The sequence below is a fragment of the Coptis chinensis genome, chromosome 7, assembly GCF_015680905.1.
Source record: "Coptis chinensis isolate HL-2020 chromosome 7, ASM1568090v1, whole genome shotgun sequence".
Taxonomy (NCBI): domain Eukaryota; kingdom Viridiplantae; phylum Streptophyta; class Magnoliopsida; order Ranunculales; family Ranunculaceae; genus Coptis; species Coptis chinensis.
In genome coordinates this window covers 36559665-36578648 of record NC_141462.1, presented here as the reverse complement: position 1 = coordinate 36578648, position 18984 = coordinate 36559665, and the positions used below count along the sequence as shown (strand labels likewise).

The 18984-nt window shown below is 34.4% G+C and overlaps 1 protein-coding gene and 1 long non-coding RNA gene across 16 annotated transcripts; both read left to right on the top strand.

Moving 5' to 3' along the window:
• Positions 1-245: 245 nt before the first annotated feature.
• On the top strand, positions 246-13310 carry LOC147487342 (uncharacterized). 10 transcript variants are annotated; one of them, XM_086570324.1, is made up of 14 exons: positions 246-635; positions 3662-3893; positions 4311-4383; positions 4498-4603; positions 4948-5067; positions 5257-5317; positions 5972-7128; positions 8719-8777; positions 9095-9152; positions 9324-9513; positions 9674-9960; positions 10056-10197; positions 12677-12844; positions 13250-13310. In XM_086570324.1, exons 7-11 carry the CDS (start codon positions 7082-7084, stop codon positions 9761-9763), a joined length of 444 nt encoding a protein of 147 aa, XP_086426450.1. In that variant the 5' UTR covers positions 246-635; positions 3662-3893; positions 4311-4383; positions 4498-4603; positions 4948-5067; positions 5257-5317; positions 5972-7081; the 3' UTR covers positions 9764-9960; positions 10056-10197; positions 12677-12844; positions 13250-13310. The 10 variants fall into 10 exon arrangements, with proteins under 10 accessions (XP_086426450.1, XP_086426451.1, XP_086426458.1 ...); XM_086570325.1 differs by lacking the exon at positions 246-635 and adding an exon at positions 3397-3593; XM_086570332.1 differs by lacking the exon at positions 246-635 and having other exon boundaries at positions 3397-3893; positions 9324-9370; positions 9455-9513; positions 9867-9960.
• Positions 13311-13403: 93 nt separating this feature from the next.
• On the top strand, positions 13404-17736 carry LOC147487341 (uncharacterized). Of its 6 annotated transcripts, none has more exons than XR_015200942.1 (6): positions 13404-13612; positions 13730-13866; positions 15271-15310; positions 16025-16125; positions 17335-17468; positions 17614-17736. It is a non-coding gene; the product is annotated as an uncharacterized LOC147487341 (long non-coding RNA). The 6 variants fall into 6 exon arrangements; XR_015200946.1 differs by having other exon boundaries at positions 15913-16125; XR_015200944.1 differs by lacking the exon at positions 13730-13866.
• Positions 17737-18984: the final 1248 nt, after the last annotated feature.

Below are 18984 nucleotides of genomic sequence, written 5' to 3'. Positions count from 1 at the left end.
ATAGTATATAGAATAAAATAAAGGATGATAATATTTTTAATAGTTTTACTTGGTCAAAATGAAAAAGAACACTTCATAATTGCTACCTCAAATCTAAATTTTTCTTATTTACTTAAACTTGGAGCTAGAACTAGCAGATCCTTATAACTGAACCTACAAAGACAAATTTTAATGTTAAATTTATGATATTTGGCATGTGTGATTCGTAACGACCAGGTTTGTTTATTGCAAATATGAGTACTGTTCCTCTAGCACCATCTCATGTCGTGCTTGAAGAGAGTCATATCTTCGACCAAGGCTCAGGGAGGCCAGTCTTCATGTAATTTGAACCAACATTCCACTCCAACTATGCTACCTAATATTGAATAGGGGTCATCAAGCATCGAAAGCAGAAGAGGATTCTCACTCTCTGTTGCAAACCTCTGTTCGAAAGGACACAGGAAAGATCATTGTTCATGATTTGACGCCAACGCCACTGTATACCATAGTCACGTTTTTGGTTGGGTCATCGTCTACACCGGGGACTCCACTCGAGAAAACGATGTTTTATACAAAGAAAAGGTTATGAATCTTGGAAGTTGTTATCCGCAACTCGGTGATAGTCATAAAACAACACCTTTACGAATAATCTACAGGTGTGTTTCTCTATATCAAGTATTTGATCCGTCAAAGAAATGTCAGTTCCATCCAATGCTTATATATAATATATTATTGCTTCAAATGTTAATGTAGTCCCAGGTCTGAAAGATGTTCTGGAAGCGATAGAACTTCCAACGAAAATGCATATGAAGGAGTGGGGATCTTAAATGAATCAATAAGTTCTGATGAAGACATGGAAACCGATATTTGAATTGGAACAACGAATAATCTGCCGATAAAACATCATTTCCTAGAATCTCTATACATCTTTAAAAAAAATAATGCCACGCGTGTTATTTGTTAGTTATTTGTATTGTCATATTGATATATTCTATGTTTGCTTCTTTTAGTCTTTCTTATATATACTATTTTTTATAACGAGGTGTGTGTAATTGGAATAGTGTTTTTACGTTAGCCCTCTTCCGTTGTTCGCCCTCATCCTGACAAATCCTTCCTTTGTATGCATGAATCATGTTCTAATTAACAGACAACTTCTGATTTTTCGTGTGGTTCTTTCGCGTTTAAGTTGGTGCGATTGCTTCTTGATGAGCATAGTGAAGTCTTTTTCTTCTTCTTGAAGTTTTAAGTTTTTTTGGTCTTTTCTTTTGTTTGTGTGATCTTTGGACTGTGGGTTTTAAAGGTGGAATACTATGGCTTGAATTGAAGTGGATTTTGAGGTGGTGGAGATCTTCACTATAAGTTAATTTGTTTCCTTTTATAGTAAAATAGTGTTAATTTGAGCCGAATTTGATAACTTTTGGTTTGATAATTATAGATTTGGGTTGTGTTTGTGACATACTGAAATGCCATTGAAGTGAAATTGAAGGCCTCGCGAGGATGATGTTTTATTGTTAGGTGTGTGTGAGTGTGCTGGTGGTGTTGTGTGGTTTGTGCTGGCTGGTGTGTAATTGTGGTGTTGCATGTGTGGTGAAGGTGGCGGGTGGTGGTAGTGTGGTGGTACTGGCAGGTGGTAATAGCGTGGTCAGTGTGTGTTGGTTGGTGTGTGTGTGTGTGGTGGTGATGTGCTGTGGTAGGTGGTGTAGTGGTGCTGGTGTCTACTACTTGGTTTAGGTGGTGCTAGTGAGTGGTGATGTGTCTACTACGTAGTGGTGTAGGTAGCAGCTGGTTTAGTGGTGTAGTGATTGGTGTGTGTGGATCAGTACTTGTTGCTGCTGCTGCCTCATGCATGCTACCTCTTGATGCTAATGCTGCCTGTTGTGTTGCTTGATATGTGTGTGATATGCAACTTTTTTATCACGTTAATTTTTATGTCCATCATTTCACTATGTTACTATGTTGCTCCCACTGGCTATAGTTAATATTGCTTATTTATTTTTTTATTCACTTCTTTTATATATTATTTATTCTTTATGGAGAAAATGGATAGTCTGTCAAACACCTCTAGAGATATAAACAAGACAACCACAACATCTTTTGAAGACAGATTCCCAATTTATGCTACTTAAAGCACCTCAAAACATAAAGTTTTTCTATATCTTTATGACTACATCTACAAGTCACACCTTAAACCAAAACTCAACTTTAGAGAAAACCCTAAAAAAAATGGATACTGAATTATATTCGAACTGGATGGCCAATATAGATCAAGTTGTTGCACATCACGGAGTTATGTCGCTTACCACAATTCCTCCATGAATAATTTAGTTATTATTACGTTTTCGAATCATTTTGTATTGTACATTTCCCTCTTCATAATGTTACATACACATTACTATCCTACTTCAAAATGCTTTCAATTAATTTGGAACAAAAAATGATCCGAGTTACCTACTCTACATTATTCTATTATATTTTCCTTTTTTTGGCACGCATTATTTAGACTTCTTCATCGACTTGGCTTGCTTATCAATTTTTTGTTTCCCTTACGATTAGGGAAATAGTCAATGCATGTGGAATTTTAAATCACATTATCAATTGTGATTCTTTATGGAATCCGTGCCGAAGGCACGGGCATTAACTAGTCAATCTAACAAAACAGAGCTGTTTCCTGACTCGCGGCTGGGATTTGTTTTGAAGGGGTATAAATCTACGGTCGGGACTAGTGCCACGATGACAGCTGAGTTGGATTAGATATTAATTAGATAATTAATTGGGAAATTAAACTAAAAAACCCTTCGTTTCTCCAAACTTACACCAGTTTTCTTTCGATTAGAAATTAGATGGGGTATTAATTCGTGAAAAAGGAAACCTTTCGTTCTCTCTCCCCACCGATCAGTTCTCAGGCAATATGTTACTTCTTCTTCTTCCTCGAATCGCATTTTATTATTATTATTAAAACTACGAAAAATAGGGTTAGGAGACTACCGTTTAGCTTAATTCTCCCAGTGTTAGACTTCACATTCTCAACGACGAAAAAGAAAGAAATTAGCGTGAAAATTTATGATCTATCTGGTACGTGTGTGTGTTTTTTTTTTCTTATGGGTAAAACTTTGATTCTCGAAAATCATATATCTCTCTTTAAAGTACCCAACATTTGTGTGTTGATGCTTGGTAGTTCGTATGAATAATGACCATTTTGATCAATTGGTGAGGATTTCCAGCTTCAGTTTGTTTCTTCCTTCATTCTTATTGTTCTCTGATCACATTTTGGTTACTTTCACTTCATTCTTATTTTATAACTACTCAGATGTTGAAGCACAATTGTTGACTGATGTTAAATTGTGCACATTTGCCTGGGATTTTCTCCTGCGGTGGATAAATCAAGAGTCACAATGTGCTCCACGCCTACCTAATGCAGTGTAAGAAAGATTAAAATTAGAGAAATAAATTTGACTGCTTAGAATTACGTTCATTAAGGTCAAGCCGATTATCTCTCTGAGTTCAGTGGAATAACATTTTTGTAGAAACTCAACAACTTCTTCTTTTTTCTTACCTATTTTGCTGATGAATAGAAATTTCTTGGAGAAGTTGGAACAAAACACACTCATTGCTCGGTACTCTCACTATTCTCATGCAAAAGTCATTGTTACAATTGTTATTGATATGGAGATACCTATTGCAGACACACCATTTCAGCTGCTTATGCAAGCTTCCTAGACCAACAATTAGGATCTCTTTCTCTGGGGAAGTTGGCAGATTTTGTTGTGTTGTCTGTGGACACCTGGGCCAAGCTTGAAGTAGATGCGACGTATACAAGTGGTACACAAGCCTACACTATCCCTGAAATTTCAGAACAGAGGAACTTAAATCTTGAGGGCAAGATTCTACGGCAACATCAACACAAGGAATTATAGGTATATCTCCACATAGTCATGTGATGCATTTTAAACAAGTATGTATAATCATCTGTACATAGTTTACGGAAAAAGGTTGTGCTTGTTCAAGTCAAAGCGTAGGATGTTTGTAAGATCTAGGCAATAATCTATGTATGGTTGTAGTATTCATAAGTTGTTTGATGTTTTTGATATGGTTTTTTGTTGCCATTTCCTCCATTCTGTTTCGCAAAACACATAAAGAATTAATCTGTAACCTGCTCACACATGAAGGAAACATTTAATGTAGGAGTGATTATGTTACACTCTGTCCACACTGTTTTCTCATCCATTGAATGTAGTTTAAAAACATTAACATCAAACATAAAAAGTCATTGGTATGGACTAGAGTATGGATGCCTACTTTCATTTGTCTGTTTTGCTTTTTTACATTTTCAGGAGAAAAAAGAGGCAAAATAGTCTTCAATCTTATACCGTAGGCAAAGTTCTTGCTATGAAGAAAAAGAAAAAGGTTTGTTCATGCTTCCTATTCACTGTTTACAATCTCATGTTAAATTTCAAATATGGGTTAATTGAGAACACTTCCTTTGTTCATGTTTACAATCTCATTGAGAACACTTCCTAGGTAATGTGTAATCCATATCAAATGGGCTGCGGAATTAAGGATTTATCAAGGAATCAACAAATGGGCATTACCCATTTCAAATGGGCTACAAAATTTCTAATAAATGGTATGGATTTTCGAGGCTCTGCTCTGTGGTATCCTGCTTTGTGGTATTTTCTCATTGAATTTCAGTTCTATTTCAATGTTCTTGGGGTTGAATATTTGAATTCATTGTAGGTAATTGATTTTATTGTGTGCTCTGCCCTGACCACAATTTGGTTTTTGTTTGGTTTAATTGTGAGCACTCATACTCATCTATTGAAATAGCGTCTATTAAATTAAATGCGAAAAAATGGAATCTTGGACTAATTGCAATAGCTTATGTTTTTGCGCAATTGATATACTTTGATTTTTACTTCTTTCATATTTGTCATCCTTCGTGAATGGTTTTCATTGGCCCTTTTGTGACAGGTTCTTCTTTCCTAGATGGATTCAATTGGAAAAGGCAATGAGATGGCATGATTATGCGAACAGATTGATTTTATGGTGTGCTCTGCCTTGACCACAGTTTGGTTTTTCTTTAGTTGAATTGTGAGGGCTCATACTTATCTATTGCAATAGCGTCTATTAAATTAAATGCGAACAAAATTGAATCTTGGACTAATTGCAATAGCTTCCATTTTGCGCAATCGATATACTTTGATTTACACTTCTGTCATATTTGTCATCCTTTGTGAATGGTTTTTATTGGCCCTTTTGTGACATGTTCTTCTTTCCTAGATGGATTCAATTGGAAAAGGCAATGAGATGACATGATTACACGAACATGATGATATGACAGGTCGAATCTTCAACCATATGTTCATTCTAATATTCCAATTAGATAATATGCGTATTTTTTCTTTAATATTGGCGTTATTTCCTTAATACTGCTTCTCATGTGTTGTATATTCTGTTTTGGCCGGAAACTCCTCTACATCTATGTGGAATTTTTGGTGATTAGTGATTTTCCGTATGTGTGGATTTGTAGCAATGTGTTTACACTAGCTAGAAGCCTAGAAAGTACAATAGAATAGTGATAACCTAATTATGTGGACACCAGCCAATACGTTGGCGGCACCATAAAAAAACTTAATGTCACCACCAGTACATAAAACAAGCACCTAGGTTATAATTGGTGTTCCGTCTTATTTATTTGGTGGCCTCAATATGAAATGGCATCGATAACTACTATACTTGGTGGGTTTACTTCAAAAGATTTCTCATAAAGAAAAATGGCTATATGGCTCATGGTTTTATTTATTTATGGAAATATATTTTGGTGCTTTTTTAGGGAATGAAATAAAAAATGTAGATGGACAATTATTTTCATGTAAACACATACTCAAGGCATTTAAGTTGATAGTTAATATTGGATTTGCACACCTTCCTCATGCTCCATTTTCATAGTTTGTTTAGGGTACTTAAACATGCATCCTTGCTTTGTTGTTTTCAGGTCAGGAGTGACTAGGGGTTTCAAAGTCACTTTTATGACAAAAAGTCTGCGTAATCTATCATTTGGATCTCTGCTTTTATATACAGTTAGTCAATGAAAAAGATCATGCCAATCCTCCACCTCATATTTCTTTGTTTAAGTTTTGCTCTTTTTTCATGTATTCAAAACAGAAACAGAAAAATTATTGACATAAGCAAAATTCAGTTTCTTGGAGGTTTTAAATATGATTAGTTTTTTGGAATTATATTTACATTGCCATTATATGCATAAAGACATTTGATAAGAGGCTTTTTTTTTCCCCCTGATAATAAACATTTGATAAGAGCTTATCTATACAACAAACTTTTTCCGTTAGAGGAAGATATTTGATAAGAGCTATCCATGCCAAAGTTACAACAACTATTTTGCAAGTGTTAATGCCAATTACAATAAAAAGACATAATAACTTTATGAAATCCGTGCCGAAGTGCAGTACTATCAACACACCAATCAATATAGGAACTATAGCTCTGTATGTAGTTTCTGATTTAAGTCTAGGAACGGTTTTAAAGGTCAAGTTAGTCACCTTGGTTGAGTTTCTAGCTATTCTCTATGGACTAATAACCAATATATAGATTTTTCCCGTTTGATTTGCTATTATTGTCTTAATTATGATATTTGTTTTTATGTTCATATTTTCTTTTAAACTATCTCTTTCTAATTACATATTTAAGATGTTGTTCTCCTACTACTTACCTCATTACCTTGTTTAATTATCTTCTTCTCTGCCACTTAACCCAGACAAATACAGATACAACACTTAAATTTGAAGTGGGTGAGAGTTAACCATGTATGCACCTGTATGGGTTATATTGTTAATAATTTGAACTATAATCTTTCGCTATCCCTTTTGTCTCCGAAGGGTGGTAGGTACCTCATAGAAGATAGAATGTGATACCCAGATTATATTTAGAACTTAACCTTTTCCACTAAAAAACCAAACCATGCAACCTCTGCCTCATTTCTCTCTTCGAGTCACAGGGTGAGAGAGAATACACATATTTGAGACTCAGTCCATTGTGGAGCGAGAAAAAAAAAAGAAGGGTGAGAGAAATTTGCAACTTACTGGCTATGTTAATCTCCGGGTCTACAGATTCACTTATTCTTCATCACCAACGGTAATCACTTAACTTACTCCTTTCTCTTTCTTCTTTAAAGTTTACACATAAATTATATTCAAGTGTTTGATTTTAGAATTGTTTAGTTTTACTAAAGGAGCCCAGTCTTGAACTTCATCTGTTTGTGGACATAAAATGCTACCACTGTGACGCCCTTTCGATCCAACAATATATGCTTTAATCATTGTAAAAGTAATCCATAAATCTAAATATCTGAGTGTATACTATTTCAAATGACTCTTTGATTAAACTGTAGGGTAGAACAGTGGACTCATGAAGAATGAATAAGAGCTGAATTGTTGTAGGCATACTCAAGACTCGAGAGTTTGACAGTCCATAGTACTTCCATACTGCCAATGGAGCTGATGGGCCACATTATATAGGCTTTGGAAATGCATGGAAAGACTGTTGTTGGGCCATGACTTTATGAGTTAAGGGGGTTAGGCACTTGACCAACATGATTGGTTGTAGGGAAAATCTTGTACCTGGTGAGGTGGGAGGCTCAGTTGGCAATTGTCTTTGAAGTGCTCAAGCCAATAATCAACTAGGCACCCACATGACTCATAAGCCATTATTGGCAGGTGTAGTTCTAATATAGGAAAGGCATCAATTGGGCCCAATGTCTATAAACGTTTGCGAATATTAGATATAATTGAGTATCAGGTGCAGCTAAAAAATGGACAAAGATGACCTGCCCCTTAGGTAAATAAAAGATGTGCGGTTCACACTGTTCATATTTGGATTAACAACATTCAGAATGAAAGCCAAGGTTGTTGCACAGTACGTAACATCTCCAATTGCTACCAAGTACCAAGGCGCACAAAGCAAAATGTAGTATATTATTGCTCTGTGCATGCTGAACTGCGAAATTCACCTAACAAGTGCTACCATGAGTATGACAACGGTATCACACCAATATTTTTTTAGTTGTTCATGAATAGTAGGTAGCATGATTGCTTATGAGGAGTCTTTATAGCTTCCCACCATCCGCACTTAAAGCCTGGGGTGGTCAATGGTGAGTGAGAACTGATGAGAACCATCATACATAGTGAGCATGAGTGCATGATTCTGTATCATAATATAGGCCGTGTTGATACTTCGATTTGTGGGAATACAATTTGCACACTTATTTATAGGCTGAAATCCTATGGATATTAGTGGCAACTTTTACCCTCAAGAGCTCTAAACTGCAAACTTAACAAAACAACTCTGTTTTCTTACTCGCGGCTGGGATTCAATTTCAGGGGTATAAATCGAGGGTCCCCAATGCGCCGCAATATGAGAGAGATTATTAGAAATTAATTAATTAGTAGTCTTAAATGCAGATTATTAGAAATTAATTAATTAGCCGTTTTAAACTAAAATTAAATGAGAATAAAAAAACGGAAACGTCAAAACGGTTTGTTTTCCCTTGAGTACAATGAGTTAGAATTTAATTTCGCTGACAAAAAATAAACCCAAGTGAATCCCACCGGACTTCCCACCAATTCAGACTAAACTCTTCGTTCTCCATCTCCCTCTTACTACCCCTCCACCTACTCACTCTCCCTCTCACTTGGGCTGTTACTTTTTACGATTACGGTTTTACAGGTTAACTCTTGCACAATTTGCTCAAGAAAAATGCAAAGCTGGAATATCAAGTAAGGCGGGTATGAATCTTTTGTTTTTCCAGAAATAGGAATAATGGTTTCAATTTTTGTTATTTGGGCGTAACTGTGTAAGTGCGATGTCGCAAGAACACTTAGATTTGCAATGACGTAAGTGTGTAACTGTGTAATTTGAGATTATTTTTTTTTTGAATATTTTGGGTTGTAACAATGCATCAAAGCCTGTGTTTTTGTCTAATCCAGAGTCGTTGGCCAACCTTAGAGTTTCTTATTTAATTCGTTATACCTTCTATTTCACTCATCTCTTTCCTTTGTTTCATCACTCATTTGCTCATTGTCACTGTCTACAAATTAAAAAGCAATTCCCACCTGTGGACTTAACATTAACATCAACAGTGGACTTAACATTCTCAACAGGTATTAACTCCTGCATCTTCTTCTTTCTTTGTTTGTGTATTTAATCTTATGGGTAAATAATATTAAAAACTGGGTATCTTTAGGTATCTACTCGATTCCATATTTTTCCCTTTTTTCTATATTTTTGTTTAAATAAGTTGCAATTTTTTATTTTGATTTTCATTTGGGTAGATCCTTTAGCGGGAAGGCAACTGGAAGGTTTTGTTATAGAAGGCTAGGTACTGATTTCGTATACCTGCGTATACACATCTGGCATCAAACCATTTATACCTACTTATTTGGATCAACTTATGGTATAGAAGACTTTGCCACTGGAGTTAGCTTTGCTTCTGTCACTGGAAGTGGTACTTCCCATTCTGTGGTAAGTTGATGGTAGCAACTTTATTTAGGCTATTACTTGAAAAGATGGCATTGTTATTCCTAACTTCATGTTATAATGTGCTTTTCAATTACATTGTCCAATTTGGGACAAACCATTATTAAGAAGCGTTATGTGGTAATATTGTGTTGCCATTTGACAGAGTTATAGCAGCGACGTAGCCTTCATGAAGTGTTCCATTACTTATAATACTTCAACACGGGTTCAACAAAGGGAACGCTTGAGCGACTAATATTTACAGAGAATACTCCTAATACATCAGTTTGGGCTTTTTTTTTTGTTAAACTCGATTAAAAATAATTCCAAATTTCTTCTCACCTAAAATTGCTATGTAGCTGCATTATGTCTAGGTGTGCGTTTAAACGAAGTTTAACTAAGACTCTTTAGGAAACAAGTACATCCAACTATGCAAGGACACTTATACTTGAGGTACAATCCCCTATCTATAAGGTTTTTATCATCTTGGTAACCCATTTAGGTGAGTTACAATAGATTTTATGCGTAATTTCATTGTCCACGTGCAGAATTTTGAAATCCTCGCATCTCTTTGATCTTCCTCTCTGTTTGAGGTTGGGGACTACAATGAGTCAGTGACGATAGGTTGCGTACCCTCAATCACCATCTCTCCCCAACGTGTCTTTCGCTCCCAACAATCATGTTTACGAGGTAAGCAATCTTTTCGTGCTAGGCTCTTTCTTTGCATGGGAATAGTTTACTACATGCCATCAGTATTGCATGTTTTAAATCTTTGCACTTTCTTTCAACGTCTCTATTTTTATATTTGCATTTCTTTTGGAAACTGGAATTTCAAACAATTAAAGTTTTACGCTTTAAGTTTTGTTTTCTTCAATTAGTTGTATCAGATCATGTAAATTCTTTAGCCCATTAGCGAACCCGACATTAATAATTCGCGCTAAATGTTAAAAGCATTTTAAGTTCTCTGTCCCCTGAATTTATGGTGCGTTATGTCTTTGCTATTTGGGTTTTGATTTGAAGTGTTTCCCTTACCATGGTACTTTATTATTCTCACATTACACAGTAAAATATTATATCAAACTACATAAGAGTGAACTGCCCTTGATGAAAAGGTTGCAGTATATCATATTGTGATTGCTCCTAGTAAAGCGCTAAAATTTGCCAAGATTTAACAATATATTAATTTTTCCAGTCTATATTTTACACCCATTTTTTTGGCTTTTGACTACTTGGATTTCTATACATAAATGATTGTTTGCAACAATCCCCTCAAGCGTTGATTTGTTAATTTGTTTCTTATATGTGTAACTCAAACATGGGAGCTCTGGATCTTTGGCTTCCTTATATATTCTTGATGATGGGTTTGAATGCAAATTCTTGAGGGTTTGAAGGTTGTACCTATTTCTGTTGTTGGTTGATTTTTAAAATTTGGTATTGGAGCTAGGTTTGGAGTCATGGTTAAGTGCTTTGAATTGAATGGAAAATGATGTTAAGGGAGAAGGGAAGCTACCTAGACAATAATGAGTGTCATAATGGAAAGAGTTATCACTGCCATTGGATTCTTAAGCTAGATATGGCTAAGGTTTATTAGAACATGGTTGTTGTGAATTAGGTTAAGGTTGAAGCTGATCACATGTGTACCTTGAAAATGGCGTTAATGATGGTGTGACACTTTGCTGTTAGCAAGCTACTCTGTGACGTTTTGGGCTTACTTGATTCGTATTTTGTTTCAATGTTGTTGCCTGACTAAGTTTTATTTGGCTTTACTTGGACTTGCTTAGGTCTTACCTTAACAACCAAATCTTCAGGCCAATCCACTTCTAAAGTCTGACCAGTTAATTGTTGAGGATATGTTTTGCAAATATCGTATGTGATGAATTGAGGGAAATCTCATGTTTATAACGTGTGCTATTATATTAGCGATATTCGGTGTTTTAGGTATACACTGTGGGGAAGTAAAGAACGTAGGAAACTAATCTGTAAGGAAGTCCATGTACTCCTTTGTAATTCTAAGTTTTTTTTTTTTGTTTTGGTTCAAAATTCTGCTGACTTTAGCAATAAGATTTTTTCTAATCAGATATAGAAATTTATGTATGAGTGAGTTTCATACTTTCATTACAACAGTAGTTTAATGATTTGCAATGTTCCAATATTTTCTCTTACATAGCAAGTTGTTCACTATACTAGAAAACAAAATCATATACATTAACTGTACAGACATGGGTTGTATGGTGGGGAAGTAGTTGGACCTTATACCTTTACAACCTTATAAAGTAACAGTATAGACATGGGCTGCTTCATCTTCCTATCTGGATAATCTGGGTAAAGTTTAAGGCTTAGTACAAAGTGAGCATTCTTAACAGAAAGGCACGAGTCAAGTGACTTTATCTTCTGTACTTAGCTTTCACAAAATCTTAACACATTAATTAGACTTTTCATCGAGTTCAGATTAGAAAAGAATTAATGAGCAATTTATTAGCACAATCAATTCGGTTCCAATAAACCTGCCCTTTCTTTATTCCAATAAACCCTTCGGTTCTCCAAGTAACTTTCTATCTCTATACATCCTTTCTCCAATTAAAAAAAAAAAAAAAATTAATACCGTCATTTGGGTTTCTCCAACACCCTCTCTCCAACTTCCCATCTATTTTCATTTTCTTTCTCTCTGTCCACTCCAGTTCTGCTCAATTCCACTTCTGATATCTATCACACCATGATTCAAGCCCAATGCATGCATATCGGGTAAAGCTTCTACCAGACTTTCTTCTTTTGCCTCCGTTATTTTTTCCCAAATTTTAAATGGTTTATGTTTTGATTCAATAAAACTATTGATTTGTTTTGTTTAGCTAACATTTGGGTATCACAGAAATACAGAACTGTTGAGTTGAAATTTTTTCATGTCTCATTGATTTGTTTGGGTATCACAATTCACAAATCTCTTAGATTGCAACTTCATAAGCTTTTTCTCAAGCCATAAATAGCTTAAAAGCATTTGGGAAAATGTAGACAGTGTTTACAAGTTTTTTTTTTTTTTTGTGGTTCAAGCTAATTGAATTTAAAGTTTATATAACACATTGTTAGATTTGGGAAGAAAGAGATGAACGTACATAAATATTGTGTTGGCTGATGTCTGAATATATGAAGTAATCTTCTTTTGACCCGAATGCAGGTTGAATATGTGTAGAGTATTTATGTGTTAAGTTATATGTTTTCGTTGCATGATAAATTTGGATGGAGAAACAAGGTACAAAAAGTGGAAGTGGAGGTTTCCTTAAGTAATTTGATTGGAATAGAAAGTTGTGGAAGAAGTTGCTCTCCAATAAGTTTGATTTTCCAGGTAACTTTGTTGTATGAAGTTCCGAGTTAATGCATAGTATATCTTCTCATATCATCATTGTTTACCTAATGTGATGTAATTGTCATGTGTTCATCAGCATGCAAACAATTTTGACAATTATTAACATAGAACACAGTATTGAATTAAATGTTTTTATAATGGGTGTCTGAAAAAGATCTCCAAAACCCCTTACATTATTGCTCTCTGAACTCCATGAAGTACTTCACTCAGATCCTTCAAGAATCAAAAGAAATAATATGCATGTCTTAGAACTCGGACTAAATTAAAAGAGATATTCTGTGTGTAAAAACTATTTCAGGGTACTTCGTTTACTTTAAGATTTTTAACCCCATGAAACTATTGAAAATATCTTGACTTTAATGGATTTTTGTTACTCTCATGTAGAAGGATCAAACCAAGGAAAGAGAAGCAAAGGTGTTAATTTGCGGTGTGATGGGTTCCATCAGTGGACATTTTGCATCATTGAGTTTCTACACTTGATAATATTTTCATATTATGCTTAAGTTTGTTACTGTTTACTGTTTACTGTTTTAGATTGATGAAGATGATATTGGAAGAGATCAAGTATAAAAGGAAGCAGTGATTACAGTTGTTCTTCTTCAGTGACCAACGATGAAGGAAATGGAGTAAAGGCTCCTGGGGTTGTAGCCAGGCTTATGGGGTTGGATTTTTTGCCTACAACCACTGTTGGCGAGCCATACTCTACCCCCTTATCATACGAACGGTCTACAAAGCTTTTGATAATTGGTAAGGATGATTTAGGTATTTTCAGTACCTTTATTGCCTTCTAATTCTAATGATTGTTTTTGGGTTGAACTCTTGGCCCCAAAATTAATATGTTCAACATTGTTTTCATTGCTTTAGAACCACTGCATAAACTATTTTAGACCTTTTCAATGGCAATGCATGATCTCAGTAACCTTTGTGACCATCCAAACTGCTTACTAAAGGAAGAGGCCAATCACTGATGTCATGTTTGACGATTAATATTGAAGTTTCAGGTGGTGTTTTTTTCTCTCTATAGAATAGCCTTTATGTAGAGGACATCATTTCAGAATATTTGGTTGCTTTGTATGTTAGTGGTTGAATTTGAGCATTGCAATGTCTCCAATATCCAAGAAGTCCCCATGTATCTCTTAGGTTCTGTTCTTAAAATTTTATTTATTTATATATATAAGTTTTTTTTTTTTTTTTTTTTTTTATAAAAAAAATGTTTCATTGTCTTCCCTGTGCACTCTATGTTTCATTGTCTTCTCTTGAGTTTTAGGTTAGTATGTACACTCTAGGTTTTAGACATTGTCTGCACACTCAAATGAGCAATATTGTGAGGTGGACTACACGCAAAGTACATGTAGGATGTGTCAATGACTTTAGCCATGTAGTTACAAAAATGGGGTTAGGAGACTGCAGTTTAGCTTAATGCTCCCAGTGTTGGACTTCACATTCTCAATGACAAAGAAAAAAGGAATTAGTGTTAAAATTTATGATCTATCTGGTACGTGTGTGTGTGTGCTATTTTTTTCTTATGTGTGAAACTTTGGTTTTCGAAAATCATCCATAGAGTGGTTGTTGATGGTTATTTGTTCAGAATCGAAAATCATTCATAGCTTTCTCTCAAAGGAATGAAACGGTATGTACTCTCTCTCTCTCTGGGTTATCAGAAATGGGTATGTACCCATGTTGTGCCACAATTATGAGATTCAATATACATGGAAAGTTGTGAGGAAGTGGGAATGAACGCTATGTGATTAACCTTTTATAAATCACTTATGATTTTCAAAACTCAAAGAGTGCAAACAACTTTTCTAATGATTGTCATTTTGCTGTAATTTTTGTTTTCTGCAACATATTGTATTTTTTTTGTGATTAAAGTAATAATTGGGTTCACGTTAGTCTTTTCATTTATTTAATTACTATGATATGATTCTCTTGGTGAGGTTTGTGACCCAAATAAAATTACTCGGAATTGAAACATAACTGAACCATGGTATGATACAATTTATTTCCTTTTCATTGTGATTGCATATGTTCAATTCCTTATTTTGGTTTAACATTAAAATTTCTTAGATAGTTGGTGTGGAGGGTTTGGATTTGGCTTTTCTCACACCCATTCACACTGATACCCATTAACTATTTATTGCAATTCTTATAAAGAGAAGATCCTGGGTTCCTTTTTCCTTCTCCCCCTTGCTTTTGTCCTTTTCTTTTCTTTTTTTTTTTTTTTTTTTTTTTTTTTTTTTTTTTTTTTTTTATTTATTTATTAAGTGTTACGATTTTTATCTTATGTTTTCATTTATTTATTTTTTTCAATTTTTCCTTATTTTGTTTCTTCCGGTTTATGAAATTGGTTGCATGTACGGCAAAAAATGAAATAGCAAATTGGTAACAATGCTTTTGGTTTGCAGAGAACAAAACTAGAAGAGAAAATTTCATCCTACTGCTGGGGTAAGTGACTGAGGACCCTGTTTCTTATTTCATTTTCAATTTTTTATGATGGGCTACCGATTATATACAATTTTCACTGTAATTCCATCTTTAAGTTTAGATCAACATGTACACAACCGTTAGCTATATCTTTTATTTGAACGCTACTGACTTACTAAGGTGAGAGCCACTGTCAATAACTAGGTGAGTATATTGCTCTGCATCTTGATGCCACCAAAAAAAAAGATTTAACTCTTCCAAAATCCATATCTAGAAGGAAATCTTCTTTATATAGCATTGCATGTAAAGTTACGAAACATGGTGCATTTTCCATTATTGCACAATTGAAGTATAGTGGTTTTTATCTTTCTATGGTTTTCATTGTTGTTTTAGAGCCTAAATTATTCCGGTTTAAATTATTATAATGCACTACAAATTGAGCTTTCTATATGTAGGTTTTCATAAAGAAATAGATTAGATATCCATTCAATTTGAAGGGATTGGCTCTATATATTGCTCTCTGTTTCTTTCTAGCATTTCAGATTCTACTAAATGAAATCTTTTAAATTAAATATTTTACAATTCTATGTAAACAAAGCTTCTATTGTCAATTTGGTGTCCAGTGCTAATTATTGGGGACATACTGAAATGAAGACTGCGCCATAAAAATTTCTTTAGATACTTGTTCTCTTTATATCCAGAAAATTTCCATGCTTAATGTTGGAGTCTGCATAGGAAATTTAAACAGCCAAGTAGTCGCGTGCTCATGACCAAGGATGGGGAAGGCATCTTGCAATATACATATGTAACACAATTAAGGAATAATCCATATTAAGGTAATAAGACTTGCCTACCCTACGTGAAGCTTACCTGTTTAATCCTTCTATTTGTTGTATTTCTTTTTTATTTTTTTTTAATTGTGAGATTGCAACGTGCTTCCAAATTTGGTCATTGGAATGTGTGGGTGTGTTTCTTACTGTACTCAGTGTCATATGAACATGAATGATTTGAAATTTGCATGTTAGGTGAACATGATAGGAGCATCTATATGTTTTATATTAAAAAACTTTTTGGAAAACTTTAACTACTAATAAGGGCAACTACTAGAGCTAAATATTTGCTTAAAAAAAACCCTGAACCAGTATTACTTTTGGTCATTTTGTGTCATCCGGTGGTCATGGGATTTTGCTACAGTGTTGCTTCTTAGTTCATTTTGTGCATATGCTACTACACTCTAGGAGTGAAAATGAATACAAGGTTCAACTCACAAGTTATTAATAGGACTGGAAATTGACACCCCTTTTTTATTTTGTGCGTTTTTCTGTGTCCCGATTCCTACTACAAGTATAATATAATTTTCTTTCACAATTGTTTATTTGGCTTGACGCTTGCAATAATTTGATTTCATAATGCAAAAATGTAATTTCATTTCAAATGCAAACCGTCTTTAGAAGTACTATACGTTTTTGTGATTTGCTCATATTTGCTTAATTAGTATAGTGTTGACAGTAATGATTTTTTTTGGAATGAATTTTTTTTTACACCACCAGATGAGGGAGGCACAACTGTTAACTTAAATGAAAAAAAATTATGTGCAAGTTGGTGGGTAGTTCCCTCTTGTTTGCTCCTTTTGAAGATTAATTATGTACCCAGAATTTGATACGAAATGTGTGTAATGCATTTGAAGCATAAGCTATAAATCTAACTTATGGTAACTTATTCTCATACTCTTGCAACGTGGAAGGAAATTTGCCATTTTTTAAAGGTCTGTTTGTGTTCATGACATACTGACATATGTTTGCTTATGTACTTCAAATATTATAGGATTGTGTTTGTTCAATTTATGAATAAGATGAGTTTGATTGGTGAAAGCAGGTCAACATCCCCATATTTTTTCTTCCGTTTTAAAAAATGTGTGAGTCATTGGTGTGGTTTGCACTCCTTTAGAACCCCCATCAGTCACTCACTATGTCAACACATGTAACCGCATACTCTTCAATAATCCATCCGAATTCTAACAAGAGGTCAGTAACTCTATCATGCAGTTGTACTTGCCTCTAGCAAGAGGCCAATGCCTTGGAAGTTTAGAGCAAGATGGGAAGAGCTTCAACTCAAGTTACAAAATGGAGACTCACATGGACATGGATGGAATCAATTTTACAGTTGATGCCACCGCAGAGTATGCCTCAAATTGACATAGTGCTCAGTTTGTTATAGCTTTGGCGTGGTCTTTAAGATCATAGTATAGGTTTGTCTCATATAATTTTGTTTTGTATATCACTGTATCTAACTATATGTAGATTTTTTTGTTTTTTTTTTCACAGAAACTTAGGGGGGCTACAACCCCTGTTAGCCCTGATGTAGGTCCGCTCCTGCTTGCCACCATCTTACCTTCAGGAATAATTTTGTAATTGTTAGGATTCTAATTACCAATGTTTCCTCTATTCCGAAATGTTATACGTTGTTTACCTACTTCCAAATGCTTTCGATAAATTAGTGACAAAATTTATAAAAGTAAACTAATCTGCATCATTGAATAAATTGTTGCTTAGTGCATTACCCTTTTCGAGTAGCTTACATTTCAAAAAAAAATTCCATTACAAAGAATGCATGTGTAATTTTACATTACACACTATCGAACATACACATCTACTCAATATTAACATTAGGGGATGTGTGCTAGAATATAACGACAAAAATATTTACTAAAATATAATCCTATTCTTATTGTGTCCAATATCAAGTCATTAAGCTATTGCATGGGTACGGGTACGAGTGTCCAATTTGGAAGCTGGTACGGAGATTTGAACACAGTATGGTCTAAAAAGTAGATATGTGGACACAGCTAATATTTATTTTTATTTTTATTTTTTTTATTAGAAAAACTATTTGGCAATAAAATCATTGAAAATATAAGTTAAATTCTACAGTTACACAATCTCAATTATAATATTTTATATTGTTGTGGGTCATACCTTATAAAAGATACATTATCCTACACCTCTTATTGTAAAATTGTAGGTGTCATATCTGGATCGTTTGTCCACGTCGGACACGCTGACATGGTGTCAAACACGGCAACACGAGACATGGCAAAAATATGAACTACCCATGCAATATAGCTTATTACTATACGTATGCTAATTTTACTAAAAATGTATATTTACAAGTATATATAGAAACAAAAAAAACTACAACAATTATTTCACATATGTTCATGCAAATTATAATAAAATGTCATTATAATTTTATAAAATCCGTGCCGAAGGCACGGGCACTAACTAGTCAACTTAACAAAACAGGTGAGTTTTCTGACTCGGGGCTGGGATTCAATTTGAGGGGATATAAATCGAGGGTAAAAACCGAAGACACGTGTAAAATTAGAAAAGAATTAATGAGTAATTAATTAGCACAATCAATTCGGTTCCAATAACCTGCGTTTATTCCAATCAACCCTTCGGTTCTCCAAGTAACTTTCTATCTCTATACGTCCTCTCTCCAATTAACAAAAAAAAAAAATAATAATAATACCGTCGTTTCGGTTTCTCCAACGCCCTCTCTCCAACTTCCCATCTATTTTCATCTTCCTTCTCTATGTCCACTCCAATTCTGTTCAATTCCAACTCCAATTCTGCTCAATTGCACTTTTGATATCTATCACACCATTATTCAAACCCAACACATGCATATTGGGT

What these genes read in the sequence shown, in the direction of transcription:
- LOC147487342 (XM_086570324.1), top strand. Translation starts at nt 7,082, where the DNA reads ATGTTAATCTCCGGGTCTACAGATTCACTTATTCTTCATCACCAACG. An exon ending in CTTATTCTTCATCACCAACG is followed by an intron (nt 7,129 to 8,718) that starts GTAATCACTTAA and finishes ACGGTTTTACAG; the next exon opens with GTTAACTCTTGCACAATTTG. An exon ending in GTGGTACTTCCCATTCTGTG is followed by an intron (nt 9,514 to 9,673) that starts GTAAGTTGATGG and finishes GCCATTTGACAG; the next exon opens with AGTTATAGCAGCGACGTAGC.